Raw genomic sequence first — 19,344 nt, 5'->3', positions numbered from 1 at the left:
CAAATAAAACCTCAGTAGGTATCATGATTTAAGTAATTTATTTTATTACATTTTGTTTAATACCACAATATCTACATAATTATTGTAGCTAGCCATTGTTTAACTGGAATGATTAGAGAAAATATTAACATTCAAGTTGAATATTTACAAATAAATAACTTTAGCTAGATTTCAAAACCCCTTATGACTAAAAACTTTTCAACTACTGACCATTTTTTAGGAGTCTGTTTGTAGGATAAAAGCATTATTATTTAACACATTACAACAAAAAATGTCTACATAATCGAAGCATTTTTACATGTCAATATTTTCTATCCTATCTGAAATAGGATTATTGTCTACATTTAGAACTGTTTAAGAATATCTATCTAATTTCAAACTCACTCATTTCATAAATAGTTTAGAAATAAATAATTTCCTTCCATAATGTTTGAAGGCTAAATACATTAATATCACATGCATGCAGTAACTGCTGCATTTATAAGTATCTATTACATTTGAGAAAGGTACTGTGACTTTGGTATTTAAGAGAGTTGAGTGAAGTGTAAGACAGGAATTATAATTTTGTCTTTATAAATTGCATCACCATTTCTGCAGTCCTTTCTGATGATTTTAAAACAAATGCATGGTCAATGTCTACTTCTTTCATTGTAAGTTCTGGTTGATATTTGTATAGGTCTTCCATATATGAGATTGGAGCCCAATTATCTGTTTTACTATAAATGACATTGGTTAAATGCTTTATCTTGTTAATTGCTTCAAAGTTTAAACTTTTTACTTTGTCCATTTCATTATAAGCTAAAAATAACACCTTTTCCCCAACATTTGGATTTAGAAACTTAAAAATATATTCTGTATAGTGTGAAGGCAATGCATACACTTTTAAGTAGATGGCTACCAAAAACTTTACAATAACACTAGGTAGTAAATGTACCAAGACATAGAGAAGTAATACAAAATTATGGAGTTTTCTAAGGAAGCCATTTAAAAACTTTCCATTTCTGGTTTCAGCCATTTTTTGCAATGTTGGGAATAAAAGATTAACAGATTTGAGTCGCATGGTTAAATTTTCATTATCTTTTAGCAATTCTAAAATTAACCAGCTTCCAATTGAATGACCAATTAAGTGTAATTTGCTTTGCTTATCTATATAATTATTGATAAGTTCAAGCTTATGTTTTATTTGACCATCAAGGTCAAACAGATGCTCTTGACCTTTTAAAACAGAGGATGCTTCATCTGGAACTACATCATGACCGGCATGTCCTGAAATATCAATAGGTATGAATTAAATTCAGTCCGATTGGACAAACCATGAAACATACTACAAATTATAAGCTTTTTTATATTGGCAAAAGAGTGACTTAATCTAAAAATAGTCAATTTTAAAATAATATAACAAATGAATATTTGAAATAATTATGTTCAGTTCATCAAGATCCAGAGTAACAACTTACCAATGATGCACAAGGGCAGTCCGGTTGATTTATGTAATTCATCAGCAAATTCTATATAAAAATCAGGTATACCTGGGTTTCCCGTAATACAAACAATTACATCTTTTCCATTGCAATTAAAAGGATCACCATACGTGATTACATGGGTTTGAATGTGGTTGAGTGTTACGAATTCGTTCTTCATAATTTCTGCGATTATTCTTCTCCACTTAATTAATTTTATCTAGCACACGGTAGGCTCACACATTGATATCTAGTAGATTAATTTAATTACAAAACCTATGCATAATATCGTTATCTTTTAAGGCAAGAACTGAAATCAAATCGATATGTAGTTGTAACATATGAAGTTTCTCATTCTCGATTTATTTTAATAGTTTCAGAGTAGTAATTTTTTTTTTGCTGCCAGGTGATTATAGTGCGCCTTAATAATTATCACGCTATATTCTTTGTCACGACTCTCACGACCCTACATTAAATAAAACACTGGTGTTATTGATAAGAACATAAATAAGGTTAATGACAGCATGGTGACAGTGACATGTGACAGTCGGATCGATATTCTTATACCGAGCATCTGCGATATGGCGACATCTTTTTTTTCTTTTTTTTAACCGTTGCCCCACATTAGTATTTTCTCCTGTGTCGTGGGTGCGTCTACAAGCATACAATTTCACATGCACATACCACCTAGAGCCTAAACAACAATTTGTGGATCACACACAGTTGCTCCATGCGGAAATTGAACCCGCTACACGTTGCACGGCAGTTAGTTGCCCAGCCACCGCGCCAACCGTGCAGTCAACCTCAAATTATGAAGTGGACGGTAAACCAATAATATTATAATTACAAAGCTGATAATATTAACATATTACAAAGATAATAGCACCTTGTGTTAAATACTTACTACCGAAAGCCAAAAGGTATTCTGGCAATCTGATTCTTGTCAATTTGTCAATATTACTAAATGTCAATGTCATGTGTTTGTCATATGTCGATATCGAATCGAATACACTTCGTGCTCCCATTATATTTTTGATAAACTGATAGCATAATTATTTTGTAAGAAATATTACATTGTAAGAGGAAAGTGAACAATAGCATTATATTTATTTTCAGGCTAAGTGGAAATTAAAGTTGCAAGATGTCAGATGGAAAGAAAAAAGCATTGTTTATTTGTCTCGGTAACCAATACGAATTTAATAATAACAAATTATTATCATAATACATTTTCTGCCGTACCCAAAGTCATTTAGGGCTAGATCAGACTTGCGGGAACAGCACGGAAACCGCGCGGGAACGGTGCGGGAACAGCGCGGTTATGTCTGAACGATTACTTAATAACTCATACAAATAAGACCCGCGCGGTTTCCATGCGATTCTGAAATCGCGCGGTTCCCGTCGTGTCTGAACTAGACCTTAGTGGTTACTTAACCCAATACTTACCAGTTGTACAAATTCGTTATCGTTACTAAGGAATAATATCAGTAATCATTAAATGTCTCTAAGTGCGGCAATTAAACTTCCAGATTTAACATAGAATACGACAAGTTTTAAAACTAATTATTTTGTCTATATTTCTATCTACTATCAACTCCCCTAATAATATAAAATGTACTTGCAAACTAACTTTAGAATCATAAAAATGTTCTAATGTTACCTTACAATTTTGTTTTCTTTTAGGAAATATTTGTCGTTCTCCTATAGCAGAAGGTGTATTCCAAAAAACCGTAAATGACATGAATTTAGGTGATCAATGGGAAATCGACAGTGCAGCCATTGGAGGTTGGCATGTAGGTAATCCACCTGACTGGCGAGCATTGGATACTATGAAAAACCATAATGTTCCATACAACAATCATGCAAGACAGGTAAATACCCAAAAAATTATATTTATTAATTCCTAAATCTGTTATTTGTCATCACACTTACTTTTTTATTTCCAGATAGTACCAGAGGACTTTAATCATTATGATTACATATTTGGTATGGATGAAGCCAATATGAGAGACCTTAACAAAAGAGCTCCCAAAGGAAGCAAAGCTAAACTTCTTCTCTTTGGAGACTTTGATCCTCAGGGTGATAGGATTATAAGGGATCCTTACTATGTATGTATTTACTTTAAATTATTTTTGGCTGATAGTGATGAACTCATTTACTTACTATAAATTTTAATGCCTATTTCAGGATAGTGATGCAAAAGGATTTGAAAAGTGTTATCAGCAGTCACTTAGATGTTCCAAAGGTTTCCTCGATAGCTTAAAGCAATGAAGTTTTTTATTGGTTCTTATAAATTTGTAGAGGGTTGTAGGTAATAAATTGTTATAATTATCATGCTTATAATTACTTAAAACTAAGAAGTTAATTATGTAAATAACAATGGTAAAACCAGCATGGTATTGTAAACTTTCCAATTTTAATACTATGCTGATGGTACAATGAGATCGAACTGTTCATAGTAGAAATATTAAATCATTTGTCATTAACATTATAATACCTATGTGACAACATAATAAAAATGTATTTAAAATAGAGGAAAATAGTTTTTTACTAAAAATGGCTTTAATTTAACTATGAACAAAATCTTGAAAATAAGGTCACCGTGTGGACGTTTTATTAGAATACTCTATTTCTAGTCTAATTTCAATTAATTTCTCACTTATTCCATCTTTGTACTTGGCTGTTTCACTGAGAAGGTAGTTTTTATAGTCTGGTATCAAACATGTGTTAAGATATGTATACTTAGCTTGCAAGTCTTTCAACATAAGATATTTAAAAAACCAGATAAGTGTTGTATGGTTTGAAGTGTGTTCGAGACATTTAAAAGAAAGAATGTCTTTTTTGCTTAACATGCCTTCTAAAATCACTTTTTCTAATAATTCTTCTTTTTGTTTCTGTTTTTGTTCAATAAAACGGCAGTCATCTTGGTAGGCTGGCATGCTGGGTAGGTCTATGTATTCAGCTGAAAATAAACATAAATATTAATATCATCAGTAGGTCATCTTAACTGTCCTATAGCAGGGAAAGGCCTTCTCTCACTTAGGAGAAAATACCATTTATTACCATGCTTGCACTTGGAAAAGGTGGATTTTATTTCAGTGTTTAAAAAAAATAAAAAGTATGTATATATTTTTGCTTTCCTCTAAAAAGGGAAAATGGGAATATTCGTGGCATCCTTCCCCGAAAGACTCCAAAATATTTTTAATTCTTTTTTCGCAAAAACATGGTTATTTTATTCAGACCATACTACTAGTGGTACACATGGGATATGGTTCCATGGAAACCATGTGGGGGAAGATGAGAACGACCCGTCGAATGGTTCCCAAATTATATTCCTCAGAATTAGAATAAAAACCTCTCTAAGGTGGTGGCATGCTGGGTAGGTCTATGTATTCAGCTGAAAATAAACATAAATATTAATATTAGTAGGTCATCTTAAGGGCTCCCACACAAAACTGCGATGCAATGCGATGCGAATTTGCATCGCAGGAACTTGCGATGCGAATTTCTGCGATGCGATTTAGTGCGGCGTAGTTTTGTATGGGAGCCCTAAATCGCATCGCAGAAATTCGCATCGCAAGTTCCTGCGATGCGAATTCGCATCGCAGTTTTGTGTGGGAGCCCTTATTACCATGCTTGCGCTTGGAAAAGGTGGATTCTATTTCAGTGTTTAAAAAAGTTAAAAGTTATGTATATATTTTTGCTTTCCTCTAAAAAGGGAAAATGGGAATATTCGTGGCATCCTTCCCCGAAAGACTCCAAAATATTTTTAATTCTTTTTTATGCCACCATATCATCGCAAAAACCTGTCTTATTTTATTCAGACCATACTACTAGAGGTACACATGGGATATGGTTCCATGGAAACCATGTGGGGGAAGACGAGAACGACCCGTCGAATGGTTCTCAAATTATATTCCTCAGAATTAGAATAAAATCTCTTTGAGGTGAAAAAAAAATACTGTGCGGTAGTATAAAATAATTACTATTAAACTTAACTTACTTGGTAATTCATCGTCACTGTCCAAAATATCTTCTATATTTCTTCTACTAATCATTTTGCTTCTTTTGAAATTGAACAGTTATTTTTAAATAGGTAAGTACTTTAACAAAGGAAATGTTGGAATAACGAGAATGTTTGACGTGATAAACTACGTCCGTGTTCAAAACATAAACAAAATAATGAACCACTATACGTCGACCTGTCTGCACTCTGAAGTTAGGTAGGCGTCTAGTGCGATGGAGTGAGTGGGCGGCAAATAGCAAGCACAAAATACGAACGAGTGAAAGAGACAATAAAGACAATGAACGTCATGTAGCCAACTTCGCACCAGTCAAGTTACTTTGTTCTTTAGATAAGCACAAGCAATGGTCTCTAATGAAGTACAGTTGCCAGAAGTTTTGCCGGTATTTTACCAATCCTTAGTGAAATATGTCACCTACCTACCAATGTGAATATAATTTATTAAAAAAATATTTGGAAAATATTGATAAGATCTTAGTTATAAATCTTTAAACCAATAATAAAACTAGCGAATATTGGGTTTATTCTTAGCTTCCCCCGAACAAACTTATAATTTGGGGAATATACAGTAAAAGTTTCATTTGTCCCCAACATAGACAGAGAATCCTAGGATTCCCGAAATATTTTAGGGCCATATCATACTACCGTATAGCATTGGCGAGCGCGTTCGTTGCGCGTCCGTCCGTCTACATTTTCGGGGAGTGGTTCCCCGTATTATAATGTACCTACCTAATTGCTTATTTTGAGTATCAAGTTTTTATGGGAGGGTATTTAAAACGTTAACTAATATATTTTATATAGAATAGAATCAGGCGTTACTCTGCGGAAGGAAATCCATGCAATAGATTAGTAAATCTAATGCATTATTAGTAATACATAATATGTGAACTAGGAAGGTCTAAATAATATATAAGGTATAAAAACGAATCGCTAAATGTGTTGCTAAGTGTAAATCTCGAGAACATCTGAGCCGATTTCGCCAATTCTTTTTTATTGGGTTTTTTATTTTTAGGAGAAGGTACTTATGTAAGAAAAAAAAAAACAAAGATGGCAGAAAAAAATCTAAGATGAAATAAATTTCGCGGAGTCCGCTGGTATTAAGTAGGTTCATAAAAATAAAAGTTCTTTGTGGTACAAAAGTATATCTTTTTATTAACATCTTATACACATTACAACAGTCTTATGATTCAACTCTAGATGCCCTTTCAATTGATTTCACAGACTATTTCCGATTACTGCACAAGTGGTTGGTTGGGCTATATAAACGTCTTTTGATACTTTAAATATAATAACTTTGCTCAAAAGTAATGGCATTACATTGATATTTGCTTATAATTGTACGTTTGATGACCTCCATGTCGAATGTCGAAAGCAAGGGGCCTACTCCGGTTCTCGAATCCGAAGTTTCGTTTAATCTTGGGTCCTACAGCCATTTTATTGATTTACTAATAGAATTAGGGGCAACTCACACCGAGACGCGACGCGACGCTGCGCGCAGATTTTACATAGAGCGAATCCAAAAAATACTTTATTTACTAGGTATACGAAACGATACAAATTTAATTGTGAGAATTCAGAGACGTTGCGCTGCGCAGCGCTGCACGTCGAGACACGCACGAAAGTTCGCAATAAATAGAATTTTATTGTAGTATGCAATCTGAAAAGCTTTTTCGTTCGTTCGTTGAATTAGAGTAGGCCCCCAGAATATAGCCATTGTGATAATTGGAAGCACATTCAGCCAACAGTAACTTACATTAATAAGGAAGTTGATTAATAAAATAATATCACATTGGATATAATATCTTAATACTTTGTTATCATTCGTATCTAGCTATTTCTAATTCTCCGTTTTCATCAAATTGTAAGGTTTTCAAACGACGTTTCCGAAATGAATGATTCTTGAGTCTATCTATTGCATATTCTACAACTTCAGGTAGAGGTTTCTTCAAATATCCCGGAATTCTACATACAACGCTTCGACATATACCATATAAAAACTTGTGTGTTATTCCATCTGGAAACTCCTTGACTAGATCTTTCCATCGAATGTCTGTCCATACTTGATAAGATGACGCAAGAAGGCTGAAAAAAATAAATACACGATATTATACCTACAGAAAGTTTACTCTAAAGCAAAATTTACATTATGTACTAAGTATTTAAAATCTAAATAAATAATGCCAGCATGTTGTATTAAAAAAAAACAAGAGGTTTTTACAAAGTTGTTTCACAGGCTGCTGGTATTTTTTTAAATACAATACAACTGTGGCAAAGAATGCAAATATCTTGTAATATTTACATGTCTTTATCTGAAAAGTTATTATATAGATTGTAAATATGCAGGTTAACTAACCTTTTAAATACGCGTTTTCTTAGTTTATTTATTTTCAGAGGTTCTTGTACAAAAACCTGGACATGAAGACTCTGATACCAAAACGTCTGCAAGTGTACATAATGTTGATCAAATTTCTTTTCCAGTTTCAACCAAACATCTTTGTCAATTTTCCTATATTTCAATTCTTCTAATGGCAATTTCGTGTACTTTAGCAAAAGTTTCACAAATCTAGTTGCTAGTGACAATGTCCATTTAATTTTCTTCTTTTCTGGTTTTCCTAAAAATAAAACGATACAACATTACTATTAGAAAAATATCTGCTGCTTCTCAGAAAAGTTAGTAGTTGCTTAGGTACATATTATTATGAAGTACTTTGGAACCAGAATGATAATATTTTATTCATTTAAAAATTGCTTCAATATTGCCACAATAATTAAGATTGTAAACTTTTCAATTGAGGCCATGATTGTTGAGATATGCTTACTCTATTAGAGTAAAGAGGTAACAAACAACAGTACATAATTGTTTATATTTTATCACAAAAAGCCAATACATACCACTGAACATTTGCTGCAATCTTTTGTATATTCCCCTGGGTTCTCTACTCAAAACCATTGACAATAATGTGACTGCATGGTTAGGATGGTGTTTGAAACAGACCTTCATGATCTTTTCTTCATCTGAGGAGTAAGGGCCTTTCACAGCCCCGCCATAATGGGTCACAATATGCCTGAACACTTGGTATATTGTTCTTTTTAAGCCACGCGCCAAAAATGCAACTACAAAACGTCTTGCTTGCTCTTCAGGTGTGTTAGGTAGTCTACTTTTATCTTTATTTCTCCAGCGAGCCAAGCATATCAACTTGTCAGGAACTTCATATAGCTGGACAGAGAAGGTGAACATAAAATAAATTAAATAACGTGACAATTACTAAATGAAATGTAAATATCAGAAAAGTGAAGCTAAAGGGGCTAATATATAAAAAATACCACAGCCAGTTCATTTTCAAAAGTAAATGTTACTGTATTTTACCTTCTTGAATTCATGCCAGTTGTCTTCTATCAAATCACTTTCAGCTTTGCAAATTGTGTCTGTTCTATAAGGCTCAGTGTGGCTTTCATTTTTATCATTTTTAAATGGCCTCGAAAGTGATTTCGACTGTTGGTACCATGGTTGTTCCCATGTTATTGTTTCTCCTTTTAACTTGTCTACTAATAACTGCAAAAAAGAGTATTGAATTAAATTAATTTGTTTCCTTAACACATTAGGCAAAAATGACCCTAATGACTAGAGGAGGATTGATTGATTGACGAGAAAAAATTGCCTCTAGCAGATTTTTGTTGGCGGTCTTAATCTGGCACATTTGAGTGTTACAATTTTATTCATTTCATAAGTTTGTAATTTCAACCAAATGTTGGTGGAGTAGCAGACCTACTGTGTGAATGTGTGACAGCTTAAAATACCACACAGTAGAACTATTTATCACTAGCCAATCTTTTCATAGTGATACAAATAACTACAAAAAGGTAGGTACTTAATAATCCAAAGATTTGTTACCTCCATGAAAAAATAATCCTCATCTTTGATTTCTTCTAAATACATGAGTATTCTATCCATACAAGCTGGTTCGTTTAAATCATCAAAATCTTTGAGTATATCCCCAAATTCCATTTGTCTTTCCGCTCTTTCCATTGGCCTTTCAAAATCACTACTTGAGTCTGAATCCATATTATCTTCTGTAGTTGTATTTATTTCTGTTTTTAATTTCTTTTTGACTGGTGTATCATGTTCGTCTTGTACTTCACTGTCTTCACTTGCTCTTCGTTTCTTCCTGATCGTTGATTCTTCATCACTAGACTCCATCGCCTGGAAATTACAATATTTTTTTATAACCTGTTAATATTTGTAATCGAATTAAACTTCCATTAATTGTTTTCATTTTCAGGTAACATTATTACTTACGAAACTTGTTAAATGGAAATATATTTTAATATTTTAGTTTACAATTTTAGGTTATGTTAATGTTTTTGTATCATCTGAAGACAAGACTGACTTTGACTGTCTCTGACTTTTGACAAATAAACAACACGTGCAGTTGACACTTTGTTGACATCATAGATTATTGCAGGCAGGTAGTAGTCTATACTACACAATAATAATTATTAGGTATTCATTTTTATACTTTATCTTTATAATAGGTAAAACTTAACAATACATGGTTTCTTATATTTCGAAGCAATCGAAGTATATTATTATTACTTGCTGGAAAGCAGAAGAGTGAAGATACTGAGACAGACTTTTAATAGCAGACTATTTTATGGCTAGCAAACGCTACTACAAGCATTTGGCGACCTCTGCGACTAGAGATGAGCGATTTTTCGATAAATACTCTAAATGGATAAAATTACATAACGTTTTTTTAATGCCAACATTATTATTCCTTCGGACCTTCGGACTTCATTTTGACATTTACTCTTTTGATTTGACATTTTGGTTTTGACTTTGCGAAGTAAAGTAACGCCGCCATGAAATTGCTAGGCTACAATTAATTTTATTCGAAGAAGTATTAATCTAAACTACTATTTACTCCGTCTTTGGCATTGTTGCTGTGGCAATAAAAATTTACGATCAATACCTTTTCAAGAAAATTTATATGGAAATATTGCAATTGTTGTGATGCAATTACAGCTCCATGGAGATCGAAGAGTACGGTTGCTTGAGTTGGTTTATCAAGAAACAATGACTTCCCAATGGATTTTGATCTAATAAAAATGTTCTATAAGGTATTTAAGTGGCTGCACTAGTTTTAAGGTAACGTGCCTGGACGCTGAAGGTGGAGTAAATGGAAAGAGATATTTTGAATGAATTACGCGTCAATAAATAATCCGCTCCATTTCTACTGATCAACTTGTGAGTATTCCTTTACTTCTTTTGACAAGAGCGATGTGCAGAATTATTTTCTAATCTCTACATGTTGACCTTTAAATATAAAATTTCTGCATTTTTGAAAGTAAAATAAAAAGATAGGTTGTACATAGGCATAGTATTGTTACTTGGTGCTTAGTAATAACCAAAAGAAATACATTACTTTAATGTCTTACTGTTGCTCTGTATGATTTAATAACCCTTATGATTAAATGATTACAAAAATGTAGAATTAATTTCATATTTTACAAAAAACTGCAATTGAAATAATAATTTTCCTTTAGGACTATATGCATTTTAAACTCTTACTTACCAGTACTTTATTATCACTTCCAGGTTTATTTTCCAATGTAGAGAGAACAATAAAATTATGTTTACATCAAAAGAAAAAAATGTTTGCCAGAAAACATTCCAGAAACCTAATATTCTTAGGAGAAAGGCTAAGGTTACTGTTCCTAAAGCAAATATAGCCAGTGCTCATGTATCTCCTGAAGCATTCACTCTAGTCACCAGCAAACCCAGAGGAAGACCTCCCTCAAAACAATTAGATAGTATTGTTAAACTTGAAGATGATAATGTATCAAAATGGAAACTTGCATTACGGAATGATTGTGAGGACAAGCACAATAATATACAAATATTGAAGGAGACTGATATACATGCCAATATAAGTAATGATGCATCGATTGTGGATGTTAAAACTGAAAGTAAAAGCTTTGAGCAGAATGCACTCAATATTGAATTGTTTTTAAACAGCGCAGACAGCATTGAAGAGGTATGTACCGTGTGTAAGTCATGACAAAAATGTTATTGTAGATTTACATAATGAATAGTAATAACAAAAAATATTTAAGAGCATTTTCATTTATTTTATTTGTGTCATTTACAGGATCTGAGTTTCTCCTGCAACCCCACTGAAATAACAGAAATAAAGGCCTCTCAAAGTAATAGCAAGTGGTGCTTCGATGTAACAAACAATTCTAGAGACATCATTATAGATAATTGTAAGTACACTAAAAGATCTGTTACGTATAAATCTATTATTAAATTCTGTCATAAAAATATTGTTGACAGTCAAAAGCCTTGTGCAATGATGAATGAAAAGCCTTGTAATTAATTATTAATGTAAATAAAAGACTATAAAAATAATAATGTTTTAGGTAAGGAGCAACCATCTGAAGAACAGAGTGATTCAACCATAGTAGCAGCTTCGGAGCCCACAGACATACAACCAAAGGTAGTCCACGACTTGATGACATTAACCAAACCGACCCAAACTGTAGCAGTGGACTGCTACACTAATAGAGCTGTAAAGTTTATGGTAAGACTCCTGATTATATCATAATATAATTATCATAAACATAATAATGTCACCAGGCCCATCAATTGTATTGTATCATAAATGTTACTATTAGTGTGTGAACAATATGATCACAAAATGAGCACAAATCGATTGGCAAGCACACAGAGATATTAAAAACAGGAGAAGTTGCAAGGGGGCATGTCGGCGTACTGCGGCATTGAGCGTTTCGCTCATAGTATGAAAAAATGGCCGTCATCGCGAGTTAGTATGTTGTCAACCGCGCTCGTAGAACAAAAATTAAATGCAGTCTTCTTTTTCGTGCTAAAACAGAAGCCAAAACTTTTTTCTAAAATCAGGGAACAATAAAATCTAGTGCCATCACTGCTGATCAAGGGTTGGGTCCCGCAATTGGCGGTTTTCAACCTTCAAAACTTTTAGCATTGTATTTCCTTGTTGCAGTGTGACCATCCAAATTGCAATAAAGGGTTTTGGAGTGAAGAGAAGCTGAGTAAGCACAAGAACACGCACAACAGACCTGTGTGTCGACCTCCGACGCAGATGACATACGAGTGCCCTGTGAGGAAACCTAATATTCTTAGGAGAAAGGGAATGGTTACTGTTCCTAACGCAAATACAGCCAGTGCTCAAGTATCTCCTGAAGCATTCACTCTAGTCACCAGCAAACCCAGGGGAAGACCTCCCAAGAAAAAAATAGATAAAATTGTTAAACTTGAAGATGATAATGTGGCAAAATGGAAACTTGCATTAAGGAATGATTGTGAGGACAAGCACAATAATATACAAATATTGAAGGAGACTGATATACATGCCAATATAAGTAATGATGCATCAATTGTGGATGTTAAAAGTGAGTCAATTGGATTTGTTTGAAGTGACCTTGTGATGGTATTCGTTGAACTGGTTAGAAAGTTTTATGTGTATTGTGTAGGCTCTTGCTATCTAAAATTTCTTTTGGTTAAAAAGGACTGACAATTTTATTTGATGTTTTAAAAGAGTTCGCACTCTCACTTGTACTCACGTGGATCCACACACACAATGGTGTGTGTGTGTTGATCCACGCGATACAATGTATTTCCTATTATGTCTTATATACCAGCAATACCAGCATACTAGATGTTAAATTGACTTTGAAACAGTTATAATTGTAAATAAATAATGATTCAACCATTTGAATATTTCAGATGTAAGTAAAAGCTTTGAGCAGAATGCACTCAACATTGAATCGTTTTTAAACGGCGCAGATAGCATTGAAGAGGTACGTACCGTGTGTAAGTCATGACAAAAATATTTTTGTAGATTTACCATGAATAGTCACAACAATAATAATTTAAGAGCATGATTTAAATTTTTGTGTTTGTTATATTTACAGGATTTGAGTTTCTCCTGCAACCCCACTGAAATAACGGAAATAAAGGCCTCTCAAAGTAATAGCAAATGGTGCTTCGATGTTACTAACAATTCCAGAGACATCATTATAAATAATTGTAAGTAGACTGTTATAACATTATATTGTATGTATGGCAAAAAGGATTTAGGAGTGCAGGGAAACGACTTCAGAGACTCCCTGTATAAAATAAATACCGATTAAGTATAAATCCGTTATTAAATTAAAATAATACAGTAGAAGCTCCTTATTCGCACTTCCTTCATTCGCGTTTTCACTATTCGCGGATTGAAAAATTGCGACCCAATTCCCATATTCGCGGTAAAGATTTCTTTATTCGCGGATCAAATCGAAATATCGGTGCGTGCATGTACCTAAAAAAATACATTCGCTATCCTTTGTCAACGCGTCAGTAGAAGGATAAAAAAATAAAATAGCCTCATTACAACTACGTCTAGATTGTAACTTCTGCCTAAACCTAGTGTGACCTAAACTTGATGACAATATTATGTAATTCATCAATCTGTATGATCAGAAAGTTCAATTAAATATTTTTTTATCTACAATTTGCTTCCTGATTTCGTCATCTAGGAACGTATCCCCTATAACCCCATACAAATTGCTATTCCATATTCACGGTTTCTGTATTCGCGGCATATTTACGGAACGCATACCCCGCGAATAAGGAGCTTCTACTGTATTTAATTAAAAATAATGTTGACATTCACAAGCTTTGTGCAATGATGAATGAAAAATTTCTTAACAATTTTTTAATGTAAATATAAGGTTAATAAAATAATATTTTAGGCAAGGAGCAACTATCAGAAGAACAGAGTGATTCAACCATAGTAGCTTCGGAGCCCGCAGACGTACAACCAAAGGTAGTGCACGACTTGATGACATTAACCAAACCGACACAAACTGTAGCAGTGGACTGCTACACTAATAGAGCTGTTAAGTTTAAGGTAAGACTCCTGTTTATATCGTAAACATAATAATATCATCAGGCCGATCAATTGTATTGTACCGTAAATGTTACTATTAGTTTGTGAATAAAGTTATCGCAAATGAATTGCCAAGCACATGGGTTCTTATGCGATTTCTCTTTTTATCATTATTTTTAAATAGTATTGTATATACTTAGTGCACCTAAACTGCTCCTACTTTACGCTTCTTCAAAACAAGTGCCATCCTTGCTGATCAAGGGTTGGATCCCTTGGTCGGTCGGTTTTCAACATTCAAACATTTTTGCATCATATTTCCTTGTTGCAGTGTGACCATCCAAATTGCAATAAAGGGTTTTGGAGTGAGGAGAGACTGAGGAAGCATAAGAACTCGCACAACAGGCCTGTGTATCGGCCTCCGATGAAATACGAGTGCCCTGTGAAGAAAGTAGCTGAGGATGGAACTGAAGAAAAGTGTCCTCACGCCTACAAAGTGAGGGCTGACCTCCTCAAACATTTGGAGGAGAATCACACGATTGATGAAGCTCAGCATAGGTATAACAAATTAAACCATTTACTTTTTCTTATGTGTCAAAATTCTAGGTTTAATAACCATATTTGTTAAACATAGTCAGTTTTTGACAAACACAATTTTTTTCTATACTTTTGTGCTATCTGTACTTATACTTATGTATACCCACCCAAATGTTCTCCAACTGTTGAAAACTGAATTCTCCTAAACAACATTTTTGCGTGACATATTAAAGTTAGCTTCTTATTATGAAAGATTATTTGTTGTTGTGGTGCAGGTGCATGGTGTGCGGTCGTCGTTTCTTCTGGGCGCTGGGTCTGCGCGCGCACGGCGCGTCGGTGTGTGCGCGCGGCGGGCTGGCGTGCGCCTGGCCGGGCTGCGGCCGCGTCTTCCGCCTGCCCTGCCGCCTGCGGGAGCACGCGCGGGCGCACACCGGGGACCGACCCTATCTGTGCCGGTATCCGGTACGTAGCTACTTCATTGCACTCTATTTTTATATTTAGTGTAGAGTCATTATTGCATTGCAGGCTATAAGTAACTTATCACTTAAAAATACTGATATTAATCTGCTATATTGCAACTTACAAAGATGTATAAAAAGTTCGTGTGATGGTACCATGAAGCAAATACAAAGAGGAGACGCCATATTGTTATTGTGTTACGCATTATGTTAAAGGAAAATCCAGTTATGACATCTCCTCTTTGTATTTGCTTCATGGCTGTTACAGATCAAAGTATTCTAGACCGAATATTCATATTTGGTCAACCATTTGGATATGATTAACAAATAATAATCTATTCTTTAACACTTTAAGATATTATCACAAATGTTTGTGTCCTAAGTAAGTGCAATGTTGCAGGAGTGCGGCTGGGCGTTCCGCTCGGCCAGCAAGTTGGTCCGTCACGCGCGGCGCCACACGGACGAGCGGCGCCACGCGTGCAGCACGTGCGGCCGCGCCTTCCTGCGCCGCGAGCACCTGCGGGACCACTGCGCGCGCCACCACCAGACTCACGCGCGCACCGCGCATCTCTGCACGCATCCCGGTATGGCTAGCGTCTATTCATTCACAATATAATACTGTAAACAGTAGTATATTCTTCAAGCTTTTTGCAGTAGGAAATCCTCCCTAGGTTTCTCCTGCGTGCATGCACTTAAATACTGCAAATACATAATTATTGTCTGCTGCAGACTTGGATCATTGAATTATGAATTACCCTATAGAACTGAATTCAAATGCGCTGATTGCACAATCTCCTTACTTCATCTAAGAATCAAGTCTTAAAACCAGTAATTATATCTTACAACTGCAATACATTATTTTCATATTATTATTCGCCAGGTTGTGAACAATCTTTCACGAACATGAGCACCCTGTACATGCACATGAAGAAAGTTCATAGAAAGGTTGAGAACGACGCCGTCGCATCCATCGTCGAGGACCCCGCCCAGTACTCCGCCGAACGTGTCACTATAAACGGGGAGAACGTGTATTTGGTGCGTAATACAACATTCAAATAGTAATAAGTAGAAACAATACCTATGTTACTAAAATATATTTAAAAATTTTAGGTTACTTTGCCCAGCGCGGATACAGTGGGAGAGGACGAGACTGTTAGAGAAGTATCGTCAATGAGCTGTGAGCTCGACGCGGACCAATTAGCAGTAGAGGACGACGCCGGGGAGGAAGGGGACGTAGGGGACGGAGGGGACGGAGGGGACGCCGCGGACTGGCACGCTGCGCGCACGCACTGCACCTGGCCACTACCGCGTGCGCATGCGCATCTCGTACTCGATGACGACGTTCAGGTATGTAACGACTTAATAGTACAATTTTGCTATTTGCTAGAATGTTTTAAATGTCTTATTTTCTTACTTTTGTTAATAATCACCCATTTACACATAGTTTTAACTGTTCTAGATTGGTCTGTTCCAACTGATGGTGATTCTTAATTTCAGGTGGAGCGGATAGAAGGTTCAGTCAACGACGTGTACACTGTACGCAGCGATCTCTTCCTTCATGGCAACGTGCCTATCGATGAGGATAGCCAGTAAGTACAGTAGTAACAAGAATACGAACTTATGAACTAGCTGTAGAGCTAAGTTTATTCAACACGAATTATGTTTATTTATAGGCAAATCGTGAGCACGGCGTTATCAAGCAGCGAGACGGGGACTCTAGAAACAGATCTCTGCTTGATCGACTCGCATCCTACCATTGATCTCATGCAGGTATGGTGGCTAGCATATCTTCTGAATTGTATTATATGTTGGATATCTTCTGAATTTTATTATAATTTCCGTAAAAGTATACTTAAAAAACATTGGATACTGTATCCTTATTATATGTTATAAAAAGTTATTTGGCGTCTTGTCTGTATGAATGCGATAAACTAAAAAACAAGTGGACAGACTTTGTATGGTTTAAAAAAATAAATAGTGATGCTGGAGGAAAGTTTACATGTATTGACTGTGATTTTGTTCTCAAGCCGCTGGCAGAAAGCTAGTATGAAATGTTTAAAGAATTATCAAATCAGTATAATCCACTAATAATTTTTTATAGTATGACTTATTGTGTATTGTTTCTTAGGAGGAGCTGATGTACGAAGATGCTACGGACGAGTCCTCGTTCCGAGTGTTCCTCTTGAACGGTGAGGAGCTCACATAACTTACCTTACGTACGTTCACTTGTTGGGGCTGCAGGCGACGCGTTGTTATAGAAGGGCGCTGTATGGACATGCCATGTGCTGAGTGATCGGTTGTTTATAAATTGTGTGTGATGGCTCTGCATGACATGTACGTGATAATTTACTCTAGAGCATTAGGAGGTATGTTCACAAGAGAAGATTAGATTGACACAGGCGGCGAAAGCAATGTACCGATCATGCCGTTGTGACTAACCACTCGATATCCAAAAAAGTTCGACTATTCGTGATGATGCTATCGGGTGATTTCCTCCATGCCACGTGGCATCTTCATAAAATCGCCCGCGTAAGATATTAGTTTATCACTCTGCGTGATAATGTTGTCAGGTACATTTCAGTAAGTATTTCATCGGAGTTTATACTGAATCAGTACTTTGTTATCATCAAAATTTTACAACAAAACTGCATAAAAGATGACTTCAAATATACGACGTAAGTATCTCTTTGAAAGTTGTGGTGCAAAGTCTGAATATATGTATTTGTCAACTATTCGATGATCTCAAAAATGTTAAAATATACCAGAAAAGTGTTGTTATGGTGTATTATATACGAAAGACATGATTTTTAGTCTTAAGGTGCAATACTATCTATATAATACTTTGTCTAATACCAATACGTGTAGTGTGTATTTGTTGAGTTCGGGCCACTAAGCTCGATATTCTTAACATTCGATTGGCTTCCGGACAATTTACAAATTAGTTAGTAATTCGAGGATCAAATGTACAATATTATTGTTCGTTCGTAACGTGTTAGACGATGTTTGCTAAATATGTGGCCTCGGGCTAGCTGGTAATAATGCCTAGTCCGTTAATCGAGCCACGCATTTAGCAATAATACATCACAAAAGTGTTAATTAGTAATAAATCTGTAGTTATATTACTAATTAATTATTATATAAGAATATGTTACGATATTAAAATTTTTAACTACTTATTGGGTAATTTTTGCTCACTCTTTTCGATAGTAAGTTATGATCTCTGGAAATGCCTTTTAGATTTAAGATTTGAGTAGGACATTAATATAACTGGATGTTTGTAATACCGTGTGTTTGTTTATGTAATAACAATAAATTACTGTGCAAAGGGACAGTTGGTTGGAAACAATATTCGCTTGGCGTTGGGTTAAGAACTCGGTGTTGTTGATGAAGCATGTTACTTAGGAAGTAAGACTTGTTACCGTGGTGATGTAGACGAGTATATAGCCGGCGCTGGCGATGTGAGTAGGTAGGAGTAAGGTAGTGCGAGCGACCGGCCCTCAGGGAACAGACCAGTGTCTTGTGGCGTGATGATAGCTCATATTTAGTGTAACAACGTACCTACTGATTGTATATAAGAAGTTATATTTTTGGATATACAAGGTAAATGTGAGATTGCTTATTTTTTGAGACTGTTGTCCAAATTATGATCATGATATCGTTTTGTTGAAATTTGTATACTTGGATGTAGATGTATTTCAAAATTTATTTTTATAAACGAGTTTTTATTTTGGTTGTTAATATTTGTTTTGTTTAATTAAATATGTCTGGAATAAGTGTAATATTGCTATCACAGTCTGCACAGTATAGATGTACTAAGTCAAATTAAATTAATCACATATCAATATTAGTTTGTTATATTAATCATAGTTTTAATTGGTTGCTTTGTGTTTAATTGTAGATTTTGCTATATATTAGTATCTAATAAATGTTTTTTTTTGTAATACCTCTGATGTTTTATT

General features: G+C 34.8%; 5 protein-coding genes across 7 annotated transcripts; 2 read left to right on the top strand and 3 right to left on the bottom strand.

Annotated features, from left to right (window-relative positions):
* Window positions 1-19: 19 nt before the first annotated feature.
* Window positions 20-2,027, bottom strand: LOC118271402 (lipid droplet-associated hydrolase). Its single transcript, XM_035587492.2, has 2 exons — window positions 1,458-2,027; window positions 20-1,266 (listed from the first exon to the last, which is right to left on the bottom strand). The coding sequence occupies exons 1-2, from the start codon at window positions 1,639-1,641 to the stop codon at window positions 557-559; spliced, it is 894 nt and encodes a 297-aa protein (XP_035443385.2). The 5' UTR covers window positions 1,642-2,027; the 3' UTR covers window positions 20-556.
* Window positions 2,028-2,436: 409 nt separating this feature from the next.
* LOC118271426 (low molecular weight phosphotyrosine protein phosphatase) lies at window positions 2,437-3,997 on the top strand. The gene is made up of 4 exons (XM_035587521.2): window positions 2,437-2,641; window positions 3,141-3,328; window positions 3,404-3,565; window positions 3,645-3,997. The coding sequence occupies exons 1-4, from the start codon at window positions 2,602-2,604 to the stop codon at window positions 3,726-3,728; spliced, it is 474 nt and encodes a 157-aa protein (XP_035443414.2). The 5' UTR covers window positions 2,437-2,601; the 3' UTR covers window positions 3,729-3,997.
* Window positions 3,998-4,054: 57 nt separating this feature from the next.
* LOC118271431 (uncharacterized) lies at window positions 4,055-6,139 on the bottom strand. The gene is made up of 2 exons (XM_035587525.2): window positions 5,461-6,139; window positions 4,055-4,419 (listed from the first exon to the last, which is right to left on the bottom strand). The coding sequence occupies exons 1-2, from the start codon at window positions 5,513-5,515 to the stop codon at window positions 4,055-4,057; spliced, it is 420 nt and encodes a 139-aa protein (XP_035443418.1). The 5' UTR covers window positions 5,516-6,139.
* Window positions 6,140-6,603: 464 nt separating this feature from the next.
* On the bottom strand, window positions 6,604-9,907 carry LOC118271381 (uncharacterized). Of its 3 annotated transcripts, none has more exons than XM_035587468.2 (6): window positions 9,779-9,907; window positions 9,374-9,682; window positions 8,849-9,034; window positions 8,374-8,698; window positions 7,835-8,093; window positions 6,604-7,563 (listed from the first exon to the last, which is right to left on the bottom strand). In XM_035587468.2, the coding sequence occupies exons 2-6, from the start codon at window positions 9,677-9,679 to the stop codon at window positions 7,299-7,301; spliced, it is 1,341 nt and encodes a 446-aa protein (XP_035443361.2). In that variant the 5' UTR covers window positions 9,680-9,682; window positions 9,779-9,907; the 3' UTR covers window positions 6,604-7,298. The 3 variants fall into 3 exon arrangements, with proteins under 3 accessions (XP_035443361.2, XP_035443368.2, XP_035443375.2); XM_035587475.2 differs by having other exon boundaries at window positions 9,821-9,890; XM_035587482.2 differs by having other exon boundaries at window positions 9,784-9,883.
* A 154-nt stretch (window positions 9,908-10,061) lies between these two features.
* Window positions 10,062-19,328, top strand: LOC118271365 (uncharacterized). The gene is made up of 16 exons (XM_050698984.1): window positions 10,062-10,726; window positions 11,078-11,516; window positions 11,631-11,745; window positions 11,902-12,062; window positions 12,504-12,912; window positions 13,247-13,320; window positions 13,435-13,549; window positions 14,257-14,414; window positions 14,722-14,948; window positions 15,203-15,389; window positions 15,786-15,969; window positions 16,266-16,420; window positions 16,496-16,732; window positions 16,883-16,974; window positions 17,059-17,155; window positions 17,514-19,328. The coding sequence occupies exons 2-16, from the start codon at window positions 11,112-11,114 to the stop codon at window positions 17,589-17,591; spliced, it is 2,694 nt and encodes an 897-aa protein (XP_050554941.1). The 5' UTR covers window positions 10,062-10,726; window positions 11,078-11,111; the 3' UTR covers window positions 17,592-19,328.
* Window positions 19,329-19,344: the final 16 nt, after the last annotated feature.

This window comes from Spodoptera frugiperda, chromosome 15 (assembly GCF_023101765.2).
Source record: "Spodoptera frugiperda isolate SF20-4 chromosome 15, AGI-APGP_CSIRO_Sfru_2.0, whole genome shotgun sequence".
Lineage (NCBI taxonomy): Eukaryota > Metazoa > Arthropoda > Insecta > Lepidoptera > Noctuidae > Spodoptera > Spodoptera frugiperda.
The sequence above is the reverse complement of the archived record's forward strand: the minus strand, read 5'-3'. Positions and strand labels throughout refer to the sequence as shown.